The sequence below is a fragment of the Brassica napus genome, chromosome C5, assembly GCF_020379485.1.
Source record: "Brassica napus cultivar Da-Ae chromosome C5, Da-Ae, whole genome shotgun sequence".
Classification (NCBI taxonomy): Eukaryota; Viridiplantae; Streptophyta; class Magnoliopsida; order Brassicales; family Brassicaceae; genus Brassica; species Brassica napus.
In genome coordinates, this window is record NC_063448.1 from 13797765 (window position 1) to 13818999 (window position 21235).

The following is a 21235-nucleotide window of genomic DNA, read 5'->3' on the forward strand; positions in this document are numbered from 1 at the left end:
AAAATATCATCATTAGTTCTACGGTTTTGTGTGGACCTATCTCTATATCTAAATCAAGGTCGGCCCCTTATCATTCTACTACGACTACTCTCTCTCACCAGCTATTTGTCATCATTGTCATTATTCTACCTTACACTTTTACCTTACCCACAAAAGAACATTAGAAAGATGAAAAACATAACAGACTGCAAGTAAGTGGTGAAAAACTAGACTTGCGCTTGTGTAGATGATGGGAGAGTGTAAGGTGTGGATTTGAATAATTTCATGTGGTACTGAGTACATTGTACTAAGTGTTCCTAAAATCATAGCGAAGACTAAGACTTAACTGTAAGATTCATCATCCATGCAAAATGTGGCCCTTTCAAAGTTTCCTTTTGAACACACAAGAGTGCCTTCTTTGTTCCTTCCAGTTTTTGTCCTTTTATTTAATTAAACCTTAAGCGTTTTTTGTTACGTTGTATGATTTAACAAGACACTGGTTTCATGTTTGTTCTCACGTGCATCATTGAAACAATGTTATTAATTGTCGTGAAGGATTGATACTCTTTGGTATTTTCAGAAAGATAAATATTCAAGCTTTTGGATCTTTTGGACCGTGATGTCTTACTGTAATTGATTCTTCTGGCATCAATATCCTTATTATAATGATGCAGCCATTTATCAAACTATTTTGTGGATTAGATTTTACTTGACTATCCACTGCTCTATTGCATATATATGTTCATGACTGAAGTTCTATATAGATATGTCACAATGCTATTAAATATTTTGATTTTTCTAATATGGAATAGAATAATCTATAATGCATTGTATGTCTCATATTATATGTCATTCTTTTAGTGTTTGAGAGGAGTTAATGACTATTCTTAGCTATTATCTTGACACCAACTAGGAGTTTGACTCAATGATTTTTGTCCTAGTGAATGAAACAATTTTTTTTTTCCTTCTGTTCTATGAACAGATCAGACAATGTTCTCATATTAGTTGAAAACAGAAGAATATTCAAAGCTTTTTGATCTTTTATCGATCCCTCCTCAACTTTGCTACAGAGATTTGTGTTCCTTGTGAGTGCAGGAAGTATGGCTCTACTTAGTCCCGAACAAGCAGTGCCAGAACACGTTTAATCGGATGTCCCAAGCAAAACAAAAAAAAAAAATGCCAGAAAGCGAAAAATCTCATGACTAGCCAGTGCTTTACCAGTAGAGTCACAGCTCGCTCAAAAGAAGACACACTATCCATTGCTTATGATTAATTATTTACTACATCAAATGGATAACGCTACAAGGAAATGAAGTTACAAAAAGAAGAACAATGTCGTAAAAACAACAAAAGAACTTTTCTAAGTTATACTACAAGTTACATACATACACATGAATGATAGTTGAAATCAAATAAAAATTCCAGTAGACTAATCAGTTAAAGCGAGTTTGGCGGGAAGAGGAGGTTTGATAGCAAACCAAACACCAACGCAGTTCATAAATTTTGTTTCTAAGAGATGTCAAAAAATACACTCTATTATGAAGTTTCCAAAACTCTATATTTGAAGTTTCAAAGTGTTTTTCTCCTAAAGAAAAACTTCAAACTTAACTTGAAAACTATTTGTATTTTATATCATGATCCTTATATTTGTCATAAATAATTTAAATTCATAAAATTTTTGTAGATAACTAAGCACATATATAAAAATATTACAACAATATTAATTAATAAAATGTTATATTGAAGTAGAAATTTTAAATAGAAACAACATAATTAATATTAAACTTCAAGCAAAATATCATATTATTCAATAAAATTATTTTTGTAATATATATATGATCAACTAATGCATTTCGAAGTAAAAAATATTTCTCTTTATTTTTAATTTGTAGATTACAAACTAAAAATTGTTGAGATCGAGTGATCTTAGACTTGTAAATACATTAGATCTGAACAAGAAAGTAAAAGAGAAAAAAAAATTGCTAAAAGACTTAACTTCTATCGATGATATTAATACTCGTGAATCCGATCTGAATAAGAAAGAATTGTACGGAAAATACATCAAAACAACAACAACCATCTTCGGTTACACAAAATTTGTTTACAATATTTTGAGATTTGGAGGTTCCGATCAAATTTACCTGACTATTAGTGTAGTTGTAATATTTAAATTTTTGTAATAGTTATGTCTTCATGTAAATTTTTATAATCTTATTTTAAAGTTTTATTTTTATTTTATTTATTTAATTTTATGTGTAAAACTTAGATTTATAAAAAAATTAAAATTTTAATAAGATATAAAATTTTAAGAATTAATACGATAAACTAAAAAATATTTAAAAATTATAAATGTGATTTGTAATTGTAGAGACCAAAATGCAAAAAAGAAAAATATGAAACTTCAAATTTGAAGTTTTGAAGTTCCTTTTTGGAGAGCCAAAAACTTTGTATTTGAAGTTATAGAGTGTCTTTTGAAGATATTCTAACGCAAATAAATAAAGAAACCATATCATATGCAAATTTAAAAACCAAAGAAGAGAGAATATTCAAGAGTCTACCATTTCTTCAACAGCTTGTTATTTCGTTCACCACAAAAGAATTTTTAATTTCACTGATCGATAATCAACAAAACTAATGTTGATTTTTGTTGACTCTGGAAGAAGAAGTTTAGTTGACTTTCTAGAAGAAGCAGACCGGATTACCTAAAAATCCGATCCACTTACACATCATCTCATCAATCCAACGGTCATCATTAAATGACACACAGTCCCCAGAACAAATTAAATTTTTTTTAAAAAAACCGTGCGTCGAATGATTCAACTAACCCAAAATAAAAATTAAAAACACAATCTTCAATCCGAAAAAAGACAATTCCGAAAACATGCGTGTGGTTCGGATAGATCTAAAGGTTCTATCTTAACTCCTCGATCTCTCTCTCGACTTCGGTAAGAGATTCTCATCTCCCAGCTTTGTTACTAAGTCTCTGAAGTTTAGATTCGAACGATGATCCTAAAGGTTCTTATCGGTGAATTCATTTTGTCTCCTTGATCCTCTCTGAATCCTCTCACTAAGTATGTAATTAGGACTTGTGGGTTTGTGTTCTTGATTGTAAAGTTTGTTACTTTTAATCGTGAAAAGTCCTGATTTTGCTGCAGAGACTATTGATTAATTGCTCTGATGGGTTCTGTAATGAGCTTGAGCTGTTCCAAGAGGAAAGCAACAAGCCGAGACGAGGAACCCTCAAACTCATCTCGCAAAAGACGAAAGTTATCTTCTTTAAACGATGAAGAAGAATACAACTGCAGATTGATTCCTAACCTCCCTGATGAGCTATCTATACAGATTCTCGCTAGGCTCCCGAGAATCTGCTACTCGAGCGTTCGGTTAGTCTCACGGAGGTGGCGATCAGCCGTATCCACCTCCGAGGTCTATGCTCTGAGGAAAGAGCTTGGTATAACCGAGGAGTGGCTCTACGTGCTGACCAAAGGCCAAGATGATAAGCTTCTATGGTATGCTTTGGATCCTGTCTCCACCCGATGGCAGAGACTGCCTCCAATGCCTGTTATCGTCTGCGAAGAGGAGTCTAGAAGGAGCTTATGGAACCTCAAAGTCGGTGAGATAGTAAGAAGCTTGCTCTGTAGAAGAGACGCTTCCGAGCAGATGCCCTTCTGCGGATGCGCTATTGGCTCTGTCGACGGGTGTCTCTACGTTCTCGGAGGGCTCTCCAAGTCCAAAACCGTGAGCTGCGTCTGGAGATTCGATCCCATTGTTAACTCGTGGAGCGAAGTGAGCTCTATGCTGGCCAACCGTGCTTACTCCAAAACAGGAGTGTTGGATAAGAAGCTCTACGTCGTTGGAGGCGTTGACCGTGGACGTGGAGGCTTATCTCCTCTTCAGACAGCCGAGGTTTACGATCCAACCACCGACGTTTGGTCTCAAGTCCCTAGCATGCCTTTCACTAAGGCCCAAGTGCTGCCCAACGCCTTCTTGGCTGACTTGCTGAAGCCCATCGCCACGGGGATGACTTGCTACAACGGCAGGTTGTGCGTGCCTCAGAGCTTATACTCGTGGCCTTTCTTTGTGGACGTTGGAGGTGAGGTTTATGATCCTGAGACGGAGCTTTGGGGGGAGATGCCGTCTGGGATGGGTGAAGGCTGGCCCGCGAGGCAGGCGGGGACGAAGCTGAGCGTTGTGGTGGATGGGGAGTTGTATGCTTTTGATCCTTCTAGTTCCATGGAGAATGGGAAGATTAAGGTTTATGATCAGAAGGAAGATGCTTGGAAAGTTGTTATAGGGGAAGTGCCTGTTTATGACATGACGGATTCGGAGTCTCCTTATTTGCTTGCTGGGTTTCATGGGAAGCTTCATTTCATTACTAGAGATCATAATCGTAACGTTACGGTGTTGAGAGCTGATGTGCCTGACGTATCAGGCTCTAGCTCTAGCTCCAAGTGTGTTTTGGGTTCAGGTTCTTTTAAGGAGAAGGGTGATGCAGTTAACAAGTCAGATACTGTTATTTGGAAAGTTATTGCGAGTAAGGACTTGGGTGCTGCTGAGCTTGTTAGCTGCCAAGTTATAGATATATGAAAAAGCATTGACACTGAGAAAATCTGTGTAGAGCCAAAGTTTGAAGGTTTATGATGTGTTATTCCCAAAAGATATTTTTATAAAAGTATAATTCTTCAATTATGATATACAGATTCTGTATACTTCTAGCTTTGGCTGTGGCATGTAAGCTTGAGCAATAAAAAGTTGTGTAACAATATATAGATATGGCCACTGTTTTATTGATTTCATATGGGGCAAATCTCCAAAATAGCATAATTCTAAGTTTATATCACAAAAATAGCACTCAAAAACTAAAATGACCAAAATAGCACATTTCTAAGTTTATCCTTTGAAAATTTTAATTTTTTTATTTTTCAAAATTTGAAATCTTATCCCCAAAACCTCATTTTTCAACTTTAAACCCTAAACCCTAAACCCTAAATCTTAAATCCCATCCTTTAACTCTAAACCCTAAGTTTGTGACTTTTGATAAAACATTAAGTGCTATTTTTGTGACTTTTGACCTTGAGTGATAGTTTGGGAACAAAAACTTGATTTAGTGATATTTTTGTCTTTTTCTCTTTCGTCTGTGCATGTAAACACTATAGCAGTTCCTGGAAGTAAAAAAGAATTGTTTCAGCTATTGATCATTTTGCTTAACCGGAAGTGCCGGTTCGGTTAAGAATCTCTTTTTGGTTTTTCCAATAATGGTGGACCTAAGGACCTAACACTATGGATGTTGGAGGCAGAAGAAGAAGAAGAAAACAGGTTAAAAGAAAGACTGAAAATATCGTTAATGCGTTGGAATCAAGAACGTATCATATTCATATGCTCATAAAGCCATAAAACCATTTTCTGATTCTCATTTGACACTTCACCCTCTCTTTATATCTTCCTTTTTTCTTATAATGAAAGTTGGTTCTTGATTTCAACGAATCTCTTTTGTGATTAATTTTCGTATTACTTTAATTTGATGTGAATGAGAAAGTCCTTTTTTCTTTCCTTTCCTGAATGCATATCTATCTATTTATATATAATAGTGTTTTGCTCCCTCTTAGTTCCGCCACGTAAGATGCCAGCTAGATAAGTTGAAGATTCCTATGCTGATACGTGTCCTCTAAATGAAACGCTGCGCGTTAACAGAAACAACATGGAAGTGGGCCGTGTTATGTGTGTGGGCTCTGTGTTCTCTCATATTAACTAAGCCCAAGAGTTACTGACCTACGCCTCGGGTTCATAGTGTTCTTTCTTCTCTGCTGTCCGAAAGCTTGAGATGTTGTAGTCGGCGTGACGATTTCTTTTGTAGGGTTTCGATTGCGTCCTTTGAACTCCTTTTCCATCAATTGAAATTAAATCACTTACATATTCATCGCACTAAACATCTACTTAACTCCATTAGCCACGATCTATACTTTAATGTGAAGTTATCCTCTGCGAGGCGGTGATCTACAGGTATAAAAAGGTTAGCTTTCTTCCTCTCAAAACCATCTTCTCGATCTGTTGAACCAACAAAGTAAACTTATTTTCTGAGAAATGGCTAACTCGAAAATTCTTCTTTTTGATTTGAGGTTGGGTAGATGTTCCTCCACCGCTGAGGTGGTTACGGTTCTGGGACAGGAATGTCAAGCAAAATCTGGAACCAAGAAAGATGAAGAATTGAGACGCGGAGTACGTGAGTGGCAAAGCGGCAGAGTAAGCGACAGAGAGAAACGCAGCACTCGGCGGAGGTAAGCGGTGGAGAACAACGCAGCAAAGGCGCATAACAATGAACAAGCGGCGTTGAGATGGAGCAAGTGACGGAAATAGTGAGATGGAAGCCATGGAACAAGTGACAGAGAGTGTGACGAGAGATAGATAAGGCAATTGCTGCAATTCAATCAGGCACGAGGGAGGTTGATAGGCTCTCGGACAGGGTAAATTAATTACTCTTTTAGGCAAATATTTTACAAAGGGACATGTCTAATTGTGCTTCTTTCTTTCAAAGTAGATACTCATGATGAGAAGATGACACCTATTGAAGATATCAAATCTCTAAACATGAAAACATAACCACGGGGATGATTGAAGGTGATTGAAGGTGAAAACATAACCACGGGGGTGCTGAAAGAATAGCCTATTAGAGATATAATTCTGAATCGGTTTGTTGATTAAGTTTATTTTTTACATGTGTTTGATCATTCTTAGTTTAAAACTAAAGCCGTCGTGTAGACTCATTGTCTTCGGATTTTAGAAACAAAGTCATGCTTTAATTTTCTTAGAAATTTCAATTTCTTATATCCAAATTGTTATTTTCACTCTTCGGGAGATAATTTAATCTCAGGTAACTCTTAAAACTTTTCTATCCAGATCTTTATTCTAACTTCTGTAGGATATAATTTTCAGATCCGTTTGTTGATACTGAAAAGAGCTGCATACTGCATTGGAAGACGCTAGGAAAAGGCTTCGTGTAATAGAGGGCTGAAGCTTCTTTGTGGAAAGACACCGCTTTTATAGTCTCTGAACATGTTGTCTTCTCTGATAGAACTGTTAGTGTGAAACGAATTTCAAGGAGTGTCCTTATGAGCTGGACAGACGGCTACACGAGCTAAGAAAAGGCTTCATGTGACAGGTTGAAGCTTCTTGGTGGAAAGACACTGCGTATATAGTCTCTGAATATATACCAGAACTGTTTAGAATCAACTCCAACTATCAGAATCGTCGTTACCCTCTCTTTAGGTAAGAAATTCAGTGTTTCAAGTTTTATTAGAAAACAAAAGTGTTTGTAATCTTGTGAAGAAGCTTAATGTTAATTAGTGTTAATCTCATTGAACAGAGACCAAATAAGATAGAAGATTATGTAAACTTCTAAACAAATACAAACTTACGTAACCCGTATAAATGCAGGACCAAGGCCAAATGTGTTTCTGCCTATTCTCAAAAGGAATCTAAGTTAGCTCTCTCGACCTGCCGCATTGCTTGTGTAGATGTAGTACATGACTGTAATGAAAACGAAGCATGAGTTCAACTTCCTTAACTCACCATAAAATAAGAACAGTGACTTGCATAAAACCATATGACTCCAAAATTTATAACCTGCTATAGAACTCCTAGACTGAGAACAAAATTTAGCAAAACCTTATCCCCCACAAGAGTATATATGACAGCAAAACTGGCATACTAGAGTATATATGTCAGCAAAACTGGCCTACCAACAGAGTTTAACATATGTAAATCTTAGTTTCCACAAAAATCATTACCATTGTAGAGCTTCAAGCAAAAGCTTCAACCATCAAGCCACTTTTTTTTTGTAAATTTAAGGACGAAAAGGAAGCACTTTCTTTATCTTTATCTAACGCGAAAGAACTTTTATCCCCATAAATTAATATTCAAGAGAATTTTTTTTAATTTTGGTATCAAACCAAAATGAGGAATGGACGAAATATATATATATATACCAAATACTGTAATATTGTCCCACAAAATTTCAACAAACCAAATGAAAAGTTGACCTAAACAAAATTTACAATACATACACAAAACCAGTAATAATGCAACAATTATCGAAAGAACAAGAGTAAGATAAAACTAAAAATTAGACCAAAAAGATAAAACTAAAAACAGGAAAAATCAACAAACATAAGCCGGATAGTACTTGATGCCTAAGAATCAATGATACTAAGTGAGAAAAAAAACCAAACCAAACAAACCCGACCCAAACGAACCCAAACCGATCCAAACCGAACCCAAGGTATATGTCTAACCCATTTGGTTCAAGATTTTATCAATATAAATGGTTCGGTTTGGTTTTAAACCGAACCAAACCGAAAAACCGAAGTATTTTTTAATTAGATTAATTAAATATATTAATAATATTAAGATTTAAAATAGTTAACCATAATTTTATACATTTTACTTTTAAATGAATAGAATAAACACAACTAAAAATAAAATAGAAAAATATGAATTTCATACATTAACATCAAAACGGAAAGGTTATTTTATGTTATTTATACTAGGTTTGAAGATAATAATTTTCTTTTTGTCAGCAACAAAGCAGACTCATGTAGACTCTGCGAACCACCCCGGTAGCTCTGCATCCATATGAACGACAAACGACAGTTGTTTCCTTGCACTGCGTGCGAGACTGTCCGCCTTTGAGTTATGTGTCCGTGGTATATGAATGATCTCTGAGCTGTTGAAACTTCTCTTCAAAAAATTTATGTCTTCCAAATAGCTTGCAAAGGCTGGCCACTCTTCTGGTTCCGAAACCATCTTCACCAATTGAGCACAATATGTTTCAAAAGTAACACAAAACTGTCTAAGATTCTTCATGCATTCCATTGCCCATATGAGAGCCTCTATCTCTGAGTGTAGTGGCGACTGACTCGTTCTCGTATTCCTTTCTCCCATTAGTCCATCGTAACCTTCCAGAGTACTATATCATCCTTCCCCTGAATATCTATCCTCATTTTTCCAAGATCCGTCCGTAAAACACCATCTACCTGGTATACTCAGGATTGTCAAAGGTACATGAACTTGGGTGCGGTAAATACCCTGAGTCTGAGAGTTTTGTGCTTCCGCCCAAAGTAACGATTCAGTTTCTGCCAATCTGAGAGTATCTATCGGGTCCATATCCAAATTGCTAAAAACTTTGTTGTTTCTACATTTCCATATATACCAGAGAATCCAAGCAAAATAATGATCCTCCATTTCGGGGATATTCTCCAAAATAAATGATCCATATTGGTAAACAATGACTGAGTGAGAAATATGAAGTAAATAATGATATAGTATCAAATGGTGATTTATTTATGTTTTTATAAATCATATTTTTTTAATTGAACTAGAACAAAACTAAAAAAATCAACTCAGTTGAACTGAAAAATACAAATAAAACCAAATTAAACCCAACCAAAAACAAACCAAACCAAACTAAAACCGAACCGAACACAAACCAAACAGAAATTAAAACCTAACCAAACTGAACATAAACCAAACCATATTAATTTGGGTTGATTTTGGTTCAAGTTTTCTTAGATCCAAATAGCCCAAACCAAACCAAATCCAAACCAAACCTGTAGTTAAACCGAAATGCCCACCCTTAATCTCGATATCACTTCAAAAGGATGATCCAATTGAAAAACCATCGAAGTCATAGTGAACAAACCAAAAAAATGGTTGCAAAAGAAAGTATATTTTGAAAAAAAACATCACATCCCGGCCCTAGTATTATCTAAACATCACTAGGCTGTTATTTATTTCATTCAAGAGATGTATTGGTGTTTCGTGGAATGCACGAACGAATTTTCCTTCATAACTTATAGTATTTGGTTGGCGAACATTTGAAAATTTAACCGAATCTAACCGGAATCAAATTATGTTGCATCGGTTTTGTATTCTCGCATTATTTGAACAAACCGATTATACCAAATTTTATCATTTGCAGGTTGGTTTACATAATTACATTTGGCTTCACTACTTGAAAAACATAGTTATACTTGGGTAACATTTCCCGGACCAAATGTTTAGAAGCATTTCATCAAAATTCATTAAGAATACCACTTAATTTCATATCTAGATCACTAGAGTTCCTTGTCTATAGTGCTAAACGTAAATGATTACAATTTTCAGAAGAATCACAACTCAGCTTATGTAGAAGAGATATCTTGAATGTTTAAACTCCACATAAAGAAAAGAATAACAATAAACTACCGACAATCCTCTCAAATGGACCTTTTTAGTTTTTGTCACAAAAATAGATCCAAAAAACTAAAATGACAAAAATAACATTTTTTATTTCGAAAATTTTAAATTTTTTTTAATTTGAAATCCTATCCCCAGAATCCCACTCTCCAGCTCTAAACCCTAAACCCTAAATTCTAAACCCTAAACCTTAAACTCCACCCCTTAACTCTAAACTCTAATGTCTAGATTAATTAACCCTAGGGGTATAAGTGTATATTTACTTTTTTGATTAAAAATTTAAGTCTATTTTGGTCATTTTTATTTTTAGAATCTATATTTGTGACAAAAAATTTTTTAGGTCTTTCGTGAACCATTGTCGTATTTATGAGTTAGCATTAGGTTATTAAATACTCCCATCTTTAAATTAGTTAAGTAGTTAGGCTTATATTGTTGGTGGCTGCCATTTTCTAACCATTCCTAAATGCCAGGACTACCCCTTGTTACAAATCACATATAAAATTTGGCATATATGCCCAAAGTATTTAAAGGAACAAAATGCTATAAAATAATTGAGAGATGACATGGAGGGAACCCACAAATAAGCCCAATATCTTTCTTTTTTAAAAGAATGTCAAGAAGAGTATCAATACCCACTTAACATAAATCAAATAATTGAGAAATCCACTAGTACATTTTTGATATAGTACAACATGGCCAGAGTTTAGACCTAATCATATTTGCATTATACATATAAAAAACTATATTCTCATATCGTCAATATATATCACCATCAAACAATCTAAGGTTAATTAGACAAAATTTCTTGATAATTAAAAGAAAAAGTCAGCATAATTGTGAGAGATTAAGAGAAGGGTAGAAAAGTCAAAATAAAGAAGAATCTCACTTGACAAATTAAAATCTGTGCTGCTCAAAGACACAGCCTTGCAACCCAAAGCGTCTCTCTTCTTTTCTTCTTCATCTTCATCTTCATCTTCATCTTCATCTTCTTTCTCTTTCATTTTTTTCTTAATCGAAAACCTTTCAATTATAATTGAATCTGTTCTTCTTCAGAAACCGTCAAAAAGAGGATTAAAGTCTGTTTCTTTTTGCAGGCAATCCCTCTTGGCGCGTCTGTTTCAGCAACTGGGTTTTGAAGTTTTCAACAAAACTTGATTTGGGTTTTGGTATTTTGGTTGGATTGGCGAAAAAGCATGTCTTGTGTTCGATGATATTCCCCAGAGAGAGAAAAGGTGAAGACTTTTGAATCTTTTTTTTGTATTTGGGGGTTTTGGTGGGGGAAATAGAGAAATGGCAGGTGAAGATTGGATAGAGCTCAAGTTTAGACTCGCTGATGGCACTGACATAGGTCCCTCCAAGTACAATCAATCTATGACTGTTTCTTCTCTCAAAGAGAAGATCATCTCTCAATGGCCTAAAGGTAACATATGTTTCTTAAAAAAAAACTTCATATTCTTTGATTCTTGTTTCTGCCTTTCCATCATTGAAATTTGATTTGCTAAGAAGTTCATCTTCTTTGATTCTTGTTCCTGTAATGATTTAATGTATACCGAACGCTTTTATTTGCCTAAGTTTAGGTACTGAGAGCTTTGTAAAGTTTGAGAATTTAACAGATAAAAGGTTGGTTTATTGTTTTCATGGTTTAGATGTTTGGTAACCATGGCCTTGTTTGGAATGATACTCTACTACTTAAGGTTGTGTTAGAACTGCAATTTTCAAGTGTTATTTATCTCTGTTTTGACCAGACTTAGAAAACATTCCAAAGACTGTAAATGATTTGAAGCTCATCAATGCGGGGAAGATACTGGACAACAACAGGACACTTGCTGAATCAAGGCTTCCCGTTGGTGAACTTCCAGGAATGATCATCACTATGCATGTTGTTCTTCGCCCTCCTACTTTAGACAAAAAGAGTGGTAATTGTTTCATTTACTTTTTTTCTTTATCATCATCTAATAGTAGGTTTCATTTGATTCTCTAGTCGCTTATTAATATGGTATTCAGATTCCAAACTTTCATCAGAGATCCTTTGGGACATATCATCTCATTATATGTTTACTTTCATCTGTTACACAGAAAAACTGCAGAATGATCCTCCCATGAAGAATCGTTGCGCATGCACCATTTTGTAGCTGCAAGTAAATTGGATCATATAGAGATTTTATCCTTCATGATAATATATAGCACTGGGTGATTGATGCTCAGCTGAGAAGTTCCCTTATTGGCATAGACATGGAAAAAAAAAAAACAAAGGATCTTCATTACAGAACTTGTTTACATTTGTGTGGTTGATAATTTATTTTTCATCTTTTCTTCATTGTTTATCAAAAATGGCTCAAGAAAATGTACTACAATTCTTGAAGGATGATTGCTTTTTTATATATATACAATACGTGCAGAACAAACAGTTTGAAAGACAAAACATAACAGGAGTTTTCTAGTAATTGAAAATTACAGTTTGATTCTCTGAGTTGAACAAGTTGGGTTTCTGTACAATACAGAGAAGACATCACTTTGAGAACACCATATCTTTGAATTAAAGAACATTTTATATTAAGCTATCTATAACTTGGGAGACCACTGTTAGAACTTGGACTTATTATTCAACATCCTTGGGGACATATATACATACATAGTATCATCATCTGTGCATTAATGTTCACCAAGAGTTGCTGAAGATGAACGGTTTAATCCCGTTCCTTTCTTGGACGCTCTTACGTTCTTCAGAGTCATCATCAGCTTTTGTCTCTCTCCTTCAACCTCTGCAAACTTGAGGCTTAGCTGAGAGTAACGGTCATGCATCTCCTTGAGCTCTGTCTCCATAGATGCATATCGCCCTTTGGTCGCCAGCATTTCCTCGATTAGATCGTTTATGTCTCTGAAACTCTGGAGGATTGCTTCGTCATCTGTGTGTTGCTTCAAGAAAGAGCTGCAATTTCAGGCAAAAAAAAAGGGGTGTAAGTTCAGTGTTTAGTATAGTTCTTTCTAGTTCCTGCAGGACCATGTACCTCTGAAAATGGATGGTTGACTGTTTTTGCTTTCCACGTAATGCTTCAGCAAGTTCTATTTCCAGAGCAAGAACCCTTTCCAATGCGTTCCCGCAGCTGTGATTCTCGTGAGATAGAGGGAATATACTTTGAAGTTCTTCTTTTGCCTGTAGAAAAGACGATCATAAGACTTGTGGACACACATGCTTCAATATATTACAATCTGTACTGTAAATGGTAAGCTTCCGCACCTGACGCAACTGCATCAGCTCTTGTTCCAAACCCGGGAATCTGGTGTCTGAATCATTATCATCTTGAGATTCAAGTAGATTCTCATTCTTCATCCGTTCTAGCTGTAAAGAAGACCAAAAAGGATTCAGCAGGCTCTAACATAAAAAAAATGGCTTCCTAGTATACATTTCTGATTCAAGATTGCCATCAAATCCTAATACTAAGCTAGTGCTATTTATCTCTTCATTTATTTTGACTCCACCCCCTAAGACATTTTAAACAACAATGCAACATTACCTCATTTTTTAAGTGATCCAAGCTAGACCTTAAAGTCTCTGCCCTAAAGTTATCATTGATCAAAGCTAGGCTTTCTTCAGTGTTGTCCAGTGCCATTGCTTCTCTGGAAGGTGATTGGTCTCCGTTTTCCTTTACACCCCTCGATTGAATAGCACCCTGATGAACAATAAACATAGTTAAAAGGTATATAAACATTATAAGCACCCTGATGGACAGAATAAAACGCTTCAATCCAACTTTAATGATATTTACAGAAAACATTGTAGTAACCTAGTCATTTCTAATTTGATTAATCACGTCAATTAGTTATGCATAGCTTTTCATAAAGAAGGTGCACCAGATTGTTAACATGAAAGCTAGGAGCAAAACTATTTTTCACATGAGGTCTATGACAAGAATGAAATAACTTGCTGATAAATGCTAAACCAAACGGGAGACCTAACAGACGTTTACCTGAAATTTCGGTCTGGGGCTTGCAATTATATCTTTGTCAGCCAACTCCGTTACACCATCTTCCATCGGTATATGTTTACGAGAGCTGGAACGTTGTACTAATTCTCTCATTGATTCTAGCTCTTTAGACATTTTCAGTCTCTCCTCTTGCAGAAAATCTTCAAGCCTCTGTTTTTCTTCCTTGCAGCACTCGAGGCTAAGCAACGAACAATCCAGCTCAGCCTTCATCATGTCATAAGCTGTTGTCTTCTCACGTCTATCATTTATAACAGATTGCATGTCAGCCTCCAGTTCCAATATTTTATCTTCCAGCTCTTTGGTTCTCTTTAAATGGCTGGATTCTGCCTTCTTCCTTGCTTCATTCTCATCAATGGAGTCTTGTAATTTCATCAGAATTCCTTCGCTATGCTTCTTGGACATGGTCAGTTGATGCTGAAGCTCCTGCAGCTTGGTTTCGTACTGTTCTTTGATGAAAATGATTCTCAACGACTCCTGCTGTGGAGTTAGAGGGGCTTGGTAGTCCGTCTTTTCACGGGCGTGAGTGCATTCAGCTTCAGCGTTGTCCTTGAGCTCTTTCAGATGGATGGACAAGCTTTTGAACTCTTCTGTTTTCAGAATCTGCTCAGAGAGCTTCTGAGTGAGATCACTACACCTATTTTGCAGTTTCTCAAGCTCTCTGGCACCTTTTCCACACAGCTCAGCTAGATTATCTTTCAGTACCTCGACTGTTATTTCCGCCTCAGCCTTTAACACCATCAGTTTTTCTATTTCTTCTTCATGCTCAACCAACAAAGATTTCAATTGTTCAACCTCATTAGCACATAGGCTTCTCTCAGAGTAACTTCTTTCTGCATTCTCATCCCTATTTGTGTACTCTTCAATCTCAACTGACATTTCATCATTTCTATCAGTAAGAGCTCTGCTTGTAGCCATGGAAGCCTCTAGCTCAGACTTCAAGACTTCGAGACTAATCAGTAGTTGATTGTTTTCTTCCCTATACCGCTTCTCGTTCACTAGACAATGGTTGAGGGCAGACTCCATATCAGCTTGCTTCTTTTGAAACTCAAGATGGCTCTTAGAGCAGCAGCTAAGTTGTTCTGCAAGGTCATTGACGTAGGTCTCACACTGGTTTTTTGTAACAACATGGTGAACATCTCCAGCTATTAGACACTGAAACAGTTCTTCAATAAAAGAAGACTCTTGATGAGCGTTTCTATCATACTCCAAACTCTGAGAGGACTTTTCAGATTCCATTTCAGCTACCATCTTCTCCAAAAGTTTCTTCTGCAAATCCAAGTTATCCAATAGCAGGTGCTTTTCATCTAACTCAGACGCAAGTTCTTCGATTCTGCTCTCTAATTTGTCTCTCAAACTTCTCTCAATTTTCAATTCTGATTTTACAGAGTCGAGATCTGTCAATAGCTTTATATTATTATCCATATACTGAGCTTCTACATTACGAGAGCCATTGAGTGCAGTCAGTACCTCAAAATGTTCCTTGTGCTTCTCCTCAGCATAACTCTCCCACTCAGATCTTGTGAAAAGGATCTGGATATCTGCTGCTACTGAAAATTCCATCATTGCATGTAACTGAGATTCTAGATCGGAAATATACGATGAATCACGATTCAAGCTTCTCAGAGATGTCTCATATCCTGACAAAAGATGAGTGTGATTTGCCTTCTCCAACTCCAAATCCGAAACCTTTTGCTTCAGATGGACTAACTCAGAGCTTTGCTCATCAAAGCTCAGAAATTTAGAAGTAAGATCTTGCATTTTTGTTTCTAGTTCCTGCCTTGAGCTTTTTTCAAGTCTCAACTCTTGCTCAAACGTTGTCCTTACATTCTCAAGCTCACGCACAAGACCCAAGGTTTCCTGAGATTTATCCAGAAGAGAAACCAGAAGACCTTTTTTCTCTTCAGCTAGTTCTTCCACAAGCAGCTTGGTTCTTCCATGTTCAACAGTTACAGAGCTTAGTTCTGAGATCTCTTGGCCAAGCGCCTCATTCTTAGCCACGAGTAGACGCACTTCATTCTCAAAATAATCAAGGCGAGAAACAAAGTCGGTGTGACAGCTCTCATAGGTTTGTTCAGCTTCGGTAATGACCTTCATTCTGTCCACGATAGACTCAGTTTGCATCTGAAGTTTCTCGAGGAGGGCAGTGGAACATTCAAGTTTAGCAACCAAACATTGTGTACTATTCTCATGCGTCTGCTTGAGCTCAGTAATGTCAGACTCTACAGCCCTCAAATAAGACTCTGTCTTGGATTTCTCCTGCACCAGATCTTTATTTTCTTTCGTAAGTACAAGAATTTTTTCACATATCTTACGCAAGAATTTTTCAAGCTGCTCTGCTAAATCAGGGGACTCCAAATCAATATCCACTCCCCCTTCCCACAGAGGCAAGGAAATGAGCTTTTCACTGTAGCAACCTAATGTTTTCATCAGCTTGTCCTTCAGACTGCCAACGTCCTTCTGAAGATCATCAAACTCAGCCTGCACAGTAGCAAACCGTTTCTGAAGATTAACTTTTTCAAGCGCTTCTTTCTCCACAAGCTCTGTGAGCTCTTTTTTCTCACAAATGCATGTTTCATAACTGTTTTTCCAATTCTTGGACTCCAACACTACAGATTCCAGTTCATCAATCTTTTGCAGTAGGATGAAGTTTTCACGAGTAACATTCTGCAGATTTGCCTCTAAACTTTGATTCTGAAAAGCTACAGCATTCCATTTGGCAATGCATGTGGTTTTCTCCTCATTCAGAGAGAAGACCTCGTCCAACGTAATATCCAGCCTCTGCTTCAACATTTCCTTGGCCTCTGTTGAAAGCTCAAGCTGCCATCCAAGTTCATCAATTTTCCCTTTCATGAGTCTAATGTCGACACTTGCTTGAAGGTAAGTCTCCTGTAGAATTTTTGAGAATACTTCCAGATATAAGTTCCTTGAGTGCATCTCATAAAGTTCTTCTTCAACCTTTTGATATAGGCTTTCTTGCACTTGAAGAGATCTCTGCAAATTTTCCAGAAGAATATCACCCTTTAAGGGCCGTTCCTTCATCCCCTTCTTCTCATTTTGAAACTGTGTGAGTTTTACATCACGAGTGTCCTGTTTCACAGGCTTTGAATCACCAGGGTCTGGAAAAGCTTGCTTGATGAGGTTTTCATTGGTCTCAAACATAGATACAACCTGAGAGGAAAGCAATTCAAGATCCTTCTGCAAATGGTTGACAGCAATAGAATAATTTAACCGCGCCCTTTTAAGTGCTGCCTCTGCAGCCACAGCTCGTTTATCAAGTTCTTCATTCAGAGAAACCAAAGTTTTCTTCTCCTCAGAAAATCTGAGTGCTTGCTCATTCACATCTTGGCGCAACGTCTCCATCTCAGCATTAGCGCCAGTGATGCTATAGATGCATGTGGAGTGCTCAGTCCTTAGATTCTGTAACTCTACTAGCAACTGCCTTTGAGTTTCCTCGAGCTCCTGGACCAGAGATTCGTAATAGCACTCCATCTGATCCATTTTCTTGGTAAGGCTATCACGTTCAGCTTTAGACTCGTCCAGCCCTCGCACAAGCTCGAGTATTTTGTCTCTCATGGCATTTGCAGAATCTGCTGAATTGGGTTCACGAGATGTAAGATCAGGCATACCCAGATACTGAAGGGGATCAAGCTCTGGTTGATAAATCTCAGTGTCCAACTGAGAACCTGATATGCCTCTCTCATTTTTCTCCGCTAAGGTGGTGGTTTTCTCAGATGGTACTGTGCTAATCTGCCTTTTAAAATCCAGTAGAACTCCGAGCAGAGAGTCAAAGTCTGAGAGGAACAAGCGTAAGTCCCTGTCATGGTAGCTATAGCAAACTTTGTTTTGAATTTCTCTGACGTTATCCTCTACAACTGAAAGACCCTGCAGCCATCTTAGCTGTAGGTTGTGGGAAACATTGTCTTGGTCTTTGCTGTTATATCCAACATGTGTTTTGACGTTGCGTAACCTCTCCATCTCTTCTTTTAATTTTGAGCATTCTGACTTCAACAAAGATACTTCTCTGACCAACCGATCCCCAGAACTGATCTCTGAGATAAGTATTTGAGAAAACTCTTGAGCTTTGGAACCTATATCATCTGCATGGCACTGCAACGAGTTCACTTCAGTCTTAATCTCATTAATGGACGAATCCATATCCTCCACGAAGCCTTTAAGCTTAATGTTCTCTTCTATGGCATTGCCCAAATCGCTGTTTTTATTAAGATACTCTGAACCCCAGCCATTGTGCCACTCGCGAGCGTGTTTCTCTGTCTGAGAACTCTGAGCAAGTCCGCTCAGATCTCCAGATACCATACTTTTGAGGCTGTCAATTTCATTTGTGCTGGATATGTCATGTTTGTCTGCATTTAGGCTTCCTGATGTATTTGAAGAGACATCGAATCCCAGTGATGAATCAGGGTCATTTGGCCTCACAGCTTCTTCCACTAAAGAATCATCTCGGAACTTCTCTCTGAAACTCCCTCTTATATTTGTCTGCAGAAAAGTATTGACAATATAAGTTGTTTCAACATCCTCACACCCAAAACTAGTTGTGTGATAAAAATATCCTATAAATTGGTGAGAATAATACTACAGACATATAAATATATTATTTAGCAGCATATTGTGACCTTATCAACATGACTAAGAGACTCATCAGAAGGGGAAGTTCTGGAACGAGAGGATTCGTCAGGACTGCTATGGTCAGGGGTGGTGGACGGTCCCCTTTCCCTGAGTTCTCTCTGCTGTTCAAACTCTCTAAAACCTGTTTTTGAAGTTAACAGCTGTACAGTGACCTGAAAAATAACAACAGAAAGTTGATCAATCAATCTCTAAGGTTAAGAGGTAAGATAGCTCCTGAATCAATAGAGAAAAGATACTAAATGTTCCATACATGTAAGATAGCTCCTGAATCACAGCCTTGCAAGGGCAATGCTACAGCAAACGGTTTTAAGGCATCAGCATATTCAGCAAGGTTGATCATAGCTTCTCCGAGTATACTAGATCTAGAAGTACCCTGAACTCATAAGAAGGGAATCAAAAATTAAATCCGAAACTACGAGTCAGAAAAATCAGACAAGAAAAAATGGAAAAAAAAGAAAGTACCATGGCCACAACAATCTTATAGAGTTTTTCATCGAATTGCTTGGTCCTTGTATCCTGAAGCAGCCTTGTAGTTTCGTAAATGGGATCACCCCACTTGCAAGTCCCATTTCTGACAAGTGCTTTTGTTGTCTTTGCTGTAGCTTTTAGAGAGTCAGCAGGGATGAAAGATATGAACAGCTTGTCCCATCCTGCTTGTGGAACCTTTTAATAAAAATAAAACAAACCAATTTATCTGATTGTGTTATCCTCCAAATGACGCACACCATCAACATGTATCTGAGTGTGTTATTCTGACTTACATGAGTAGCGTGAAACTGCAAGCGAAAGACCACTTTGACTTTGGCTTTCTCCAGCTTCCATTTCGCAAGTCTCGACATTACTAGAGAAAATATCAAAACAGCCTCCTCACCTGAAACACACATAAGCAAGGAACTCAATTTTCTTAATATTCCGTGTTCATCCGGTTACAGCCATTGTAATTACATCGAAGAACAAGCATAGCAGAGACAAAATGATCAAAGAGATTAGAAACAGAACAATGAGACCATCATCTAGTACAAGCTTAGATCCAAGTCACATCAGCTGTTCAACCAGAAGCTAAATTGAATCTTTCCAACAAAGGGATATATTAAAATCAAGCGTTCTGAAACTATTGAGGAGGGTATTTCCTCAATTCCAAGAAAGGAAACAAAAACAAAATCTAAAAGTGCCAATTGCTAAGCTAAATCCTCAGATCCAAAGCAAAGCCCCAAACTTTAGTCAACTTGAAACTCAAAAACTGAGAGCAAAGAGATCCGATTCAACTGCGAGAAAAATGCTAAGAACACTGACCAGAACATGACTCTTATGACCAGATTTGGAAACGAAACTAATAAGAAAAAGAATGGTTAGTTGTGCATTAATGAGAAGATAGATGAGTCACCTTATGTCCGGATCTGAAGGGGAGTACTTATGTCGGAAGCATGCAATAACGCCCACCAATGGAGAATCTCTTCAACCACGATGTCTCTTCTTCTCCAGCTTTTCCCACTGAGAATAATAATAATATTAAAAAGTGTGTGAATTTGAAATTGGGATATGGTAATAAGGATATGTGGGATTAAGCTGCATTACGGATCTAGAGATTTAGGGGAAAAGAGGAGGAGGAGGAGGAGGAGATTAGGTTTTAGGGTTGATTAATTGACAAGTGTTGGTGAAATATCAGATGGAGATGATTTGATTACAGTCTCACAAAACACAACAGTGTGTGTAGTATTTGGGGTTTTAAGTAAAAGATAAGGATTAATTAAGAAACAATGACATCCCGCCAAAGCCACTTATTAATCTCCCTTCCTTATTTCCCCATTTTATTTAATCACATGGTCCCATTTTGTTTTCCATATATAAGAAATGCAGATTTATTATGTCGGACTATATTTTCATTCTTTTTTTGAGGTGTGTCACCAATTTCAGATTTATTTATTTTTCTCATTTTTCGGAGGTGTATCACCAATTTCATATTTATTTATGGTTAATTTTAGAAAAATTCTCTCAGATAGTTATTTTAATTTTTTGTTATAAAAATAGTTATCAATAAAAAAATACCAAAATACCTCCTTTTTATTTTAAAAATTTTGATTTTAAAAATTTTAAAACATATCCTCGAATCCTCGTTTCTTAACTCTAAACCCTAAATCTAGATTAGTTAATCCAATGATGTAAATGTATTTTTACTTTTTAATAAATTTTACTTTTTTGACAAAAATTTAAAAAATGTTATACAAAACAATTTTTCTTAATTTTAAGTATACCCTGCAATTTAATGAACATTTTTTAATTAAAATAAAATAAGCAAAATAGATAGAAATAATGTACTATACTAACAGAGAACCGAAAAAAATCGAAATCATGTTTGAAAACCACCAAGGATTTGACCAATCTGCTTCCCCAAATGT

The 21235-nt window shown here is 36.6% G+C and overlaps 3 protein-coding genes and 1 long non-coding RNA gene across 9 annotated transcripts; 3 read left to right on the forward strand and 1 right to left on the reverse strand.

Moving 5' to 3' along the window:
- Window positions 1-2727: 2727 nt before the first annotated feature.
- Window positions 2728-4775, forward strand: LOC106401444 (F-box/kelch-repeat protein At1g22040). Of its 3 annotated transcripts, none has more exons than XM_013841960.3 (2): window positions 2728-2924; window positions 3135-4775. In XM_013841960.3, the coding sequence occupies exon 2, from the start codon at window positions 3157-3159 to the stop codon at window positions 4564-4566; it is 1410 nt and encodes a 469-aa protein (XP_013697414.2). In that variant the 5' UTR covers window positions 2728-2924; window positions 3135-3156; the 3' UTR covers window positions 4567-4775. The 3 variants fall into 3 exon arrangements, with proteins under 3 accessions (XP_013697414.2, XP_013697415.2, XP_048612776.1); XM_013841961.3 differs by having other exon boundaries at window positions 2793-3050; XM_048756819.1 differs by having other exon boundaries at window positions 2807-3054.
- A 1228-nt stretch (window positions 4776-6003) lies between these two features.
- On the forward strand, window positions 6004-7368 carry LOC111202280. Its single transcript, XR_007323451.1, has 3 exons — window positions 6004-6440; window positions 6515-6604; window positions 6910-7368. It is a non-coding gene; the product is annotated as an uncharacterized LOC111202280 (long non-coding RNA).
- A 3634-nt stretch (window positions 7369-11002) lies between these two features.
- Window positions 11003-12614, forward strand: LOC106400461 (membrane-anchored ubiquitin-fold protein 6). Of its 2 annotated transcripts, XM_013840820.3 has the most exons (4): window positions 11003-11147; window positions 11304-11629; window positions 11955-12125; window positions 12286-12614. In XM_013840820.3, exons 2-4 carry the CDS (start codon window positions 11500-11502, stop codon window positions 12339-12341), a joined length of 357 nt encoding a protein of 118 aa, XP_013696274.1. In that variant the 5' UTR covers window positions 11003-11147; window positions 11304-11499; the 3' UTR covers window positions 12342-12614. The 2 variants fall into 2 exon arrangements, with proteins under 2 accessions (XP_013696274.1, XP_048612777.1); XM_048756820.1 differs by having other exon boundaries at window positions 11103-11629.
- Window positions 12615-12617: 3 nt separating this feature from the next.
- Window positions 12618-20560, reverse strand: LOC106400460 (myosin-11). Of its 3 annotated transcripts, XM_013840818.3 has the most exons (11): window positions 20415-20560; window positions 20224-20330; window positions 19601-19710; window positions 19302-19502; window positions 19090-19212; window positions 18827-18991; window positions 14178-18689; window positions 13725-13880; window positions 13448-13549; window positions 13218-13363; window positions 12618-13138 (listed from the first exon to the last, which is right to left on the reverse strand). In XM_013840818.3, the coding sequence occupies exons 3-11, from the start codon at window positions 19676-19678 to the stop codon at window positions 12862-12864; spliced, it is 5760 nt and encodes a 1919-aa protein (XP_013696272.1). In that variant the 5' UTR covers window positions 19679-19710; window positions 20224-20330; window positions 20415-20560; the 3' UTR covers window positions 12618-12861. The 3 variants fall into 3 exon arrangements, with proteins under 3 accessions (XP_013696272.1, XP_013696271.1, XP_022558965.1); XM_013840817.3 differs by having other exon boundaries at window positions 20224-20540; XM_022703244.2 differs by lacking the exons at window positions 20224-20330; window positions 20415-20560 and adding an exon at window positions 20133-20197.
- Between the last annotated feature and the right edge of the window lie 675 nt (window positions 20561-21235).

Bases quoted from the DNA above. Each gene is read 5' to 3' on its own strand.
- LOC106401444 (XM_013841960.3), top strand. From the start codon at position 3,157: ATGGGTTCTGTAATGAGCTTGAGCTGTTCCAAGAGGAAAGCAACAAGC.
- LOC106400461 (XM_013840820.3), top strand. From the start codon at position 11,500: ATGGCAGGTGAAGATTGGATAGAGCTCAAGTTTAGACTCGCTGATGGC. The intron at 11,630-11,954 runs GTAACATATGTT...TGTTTTGACCAG, and splicing joins CATCTCTCAATGGCCTAAAG to ACTTAGAAAACATTCCAAAG. The intron at 12,126-12,285 runs GTAATTGTTTCA...TCTGTTACACAG, and splicing joins TACTTTAGACAAAAAGAGTG to AAAAACTGCAGAATGATCCT.
- LOC106400460 (XM_013840818.3), bottom strand. From the start codon at position 19,678: ATGTCGAGACTTGCGAAATGGAAGCTGGAGAAAGCCAAAGTCAAAGTG. The intron at 18,992-19,089 runs GTATGGAACATT...GTTATTTTTCAG, and splicing joins ATTCAGGAGCTATCTTACAT to GTCACTGTACAGCTGTTAAC. The intron at 13,364-13,447 runs GTGCGGAAGCTT...TCTTTTCTACAG, and splicing joins AGCTGATGCAGTTGCGTCAG to GCAAAAGAAGAACTTCAAAG.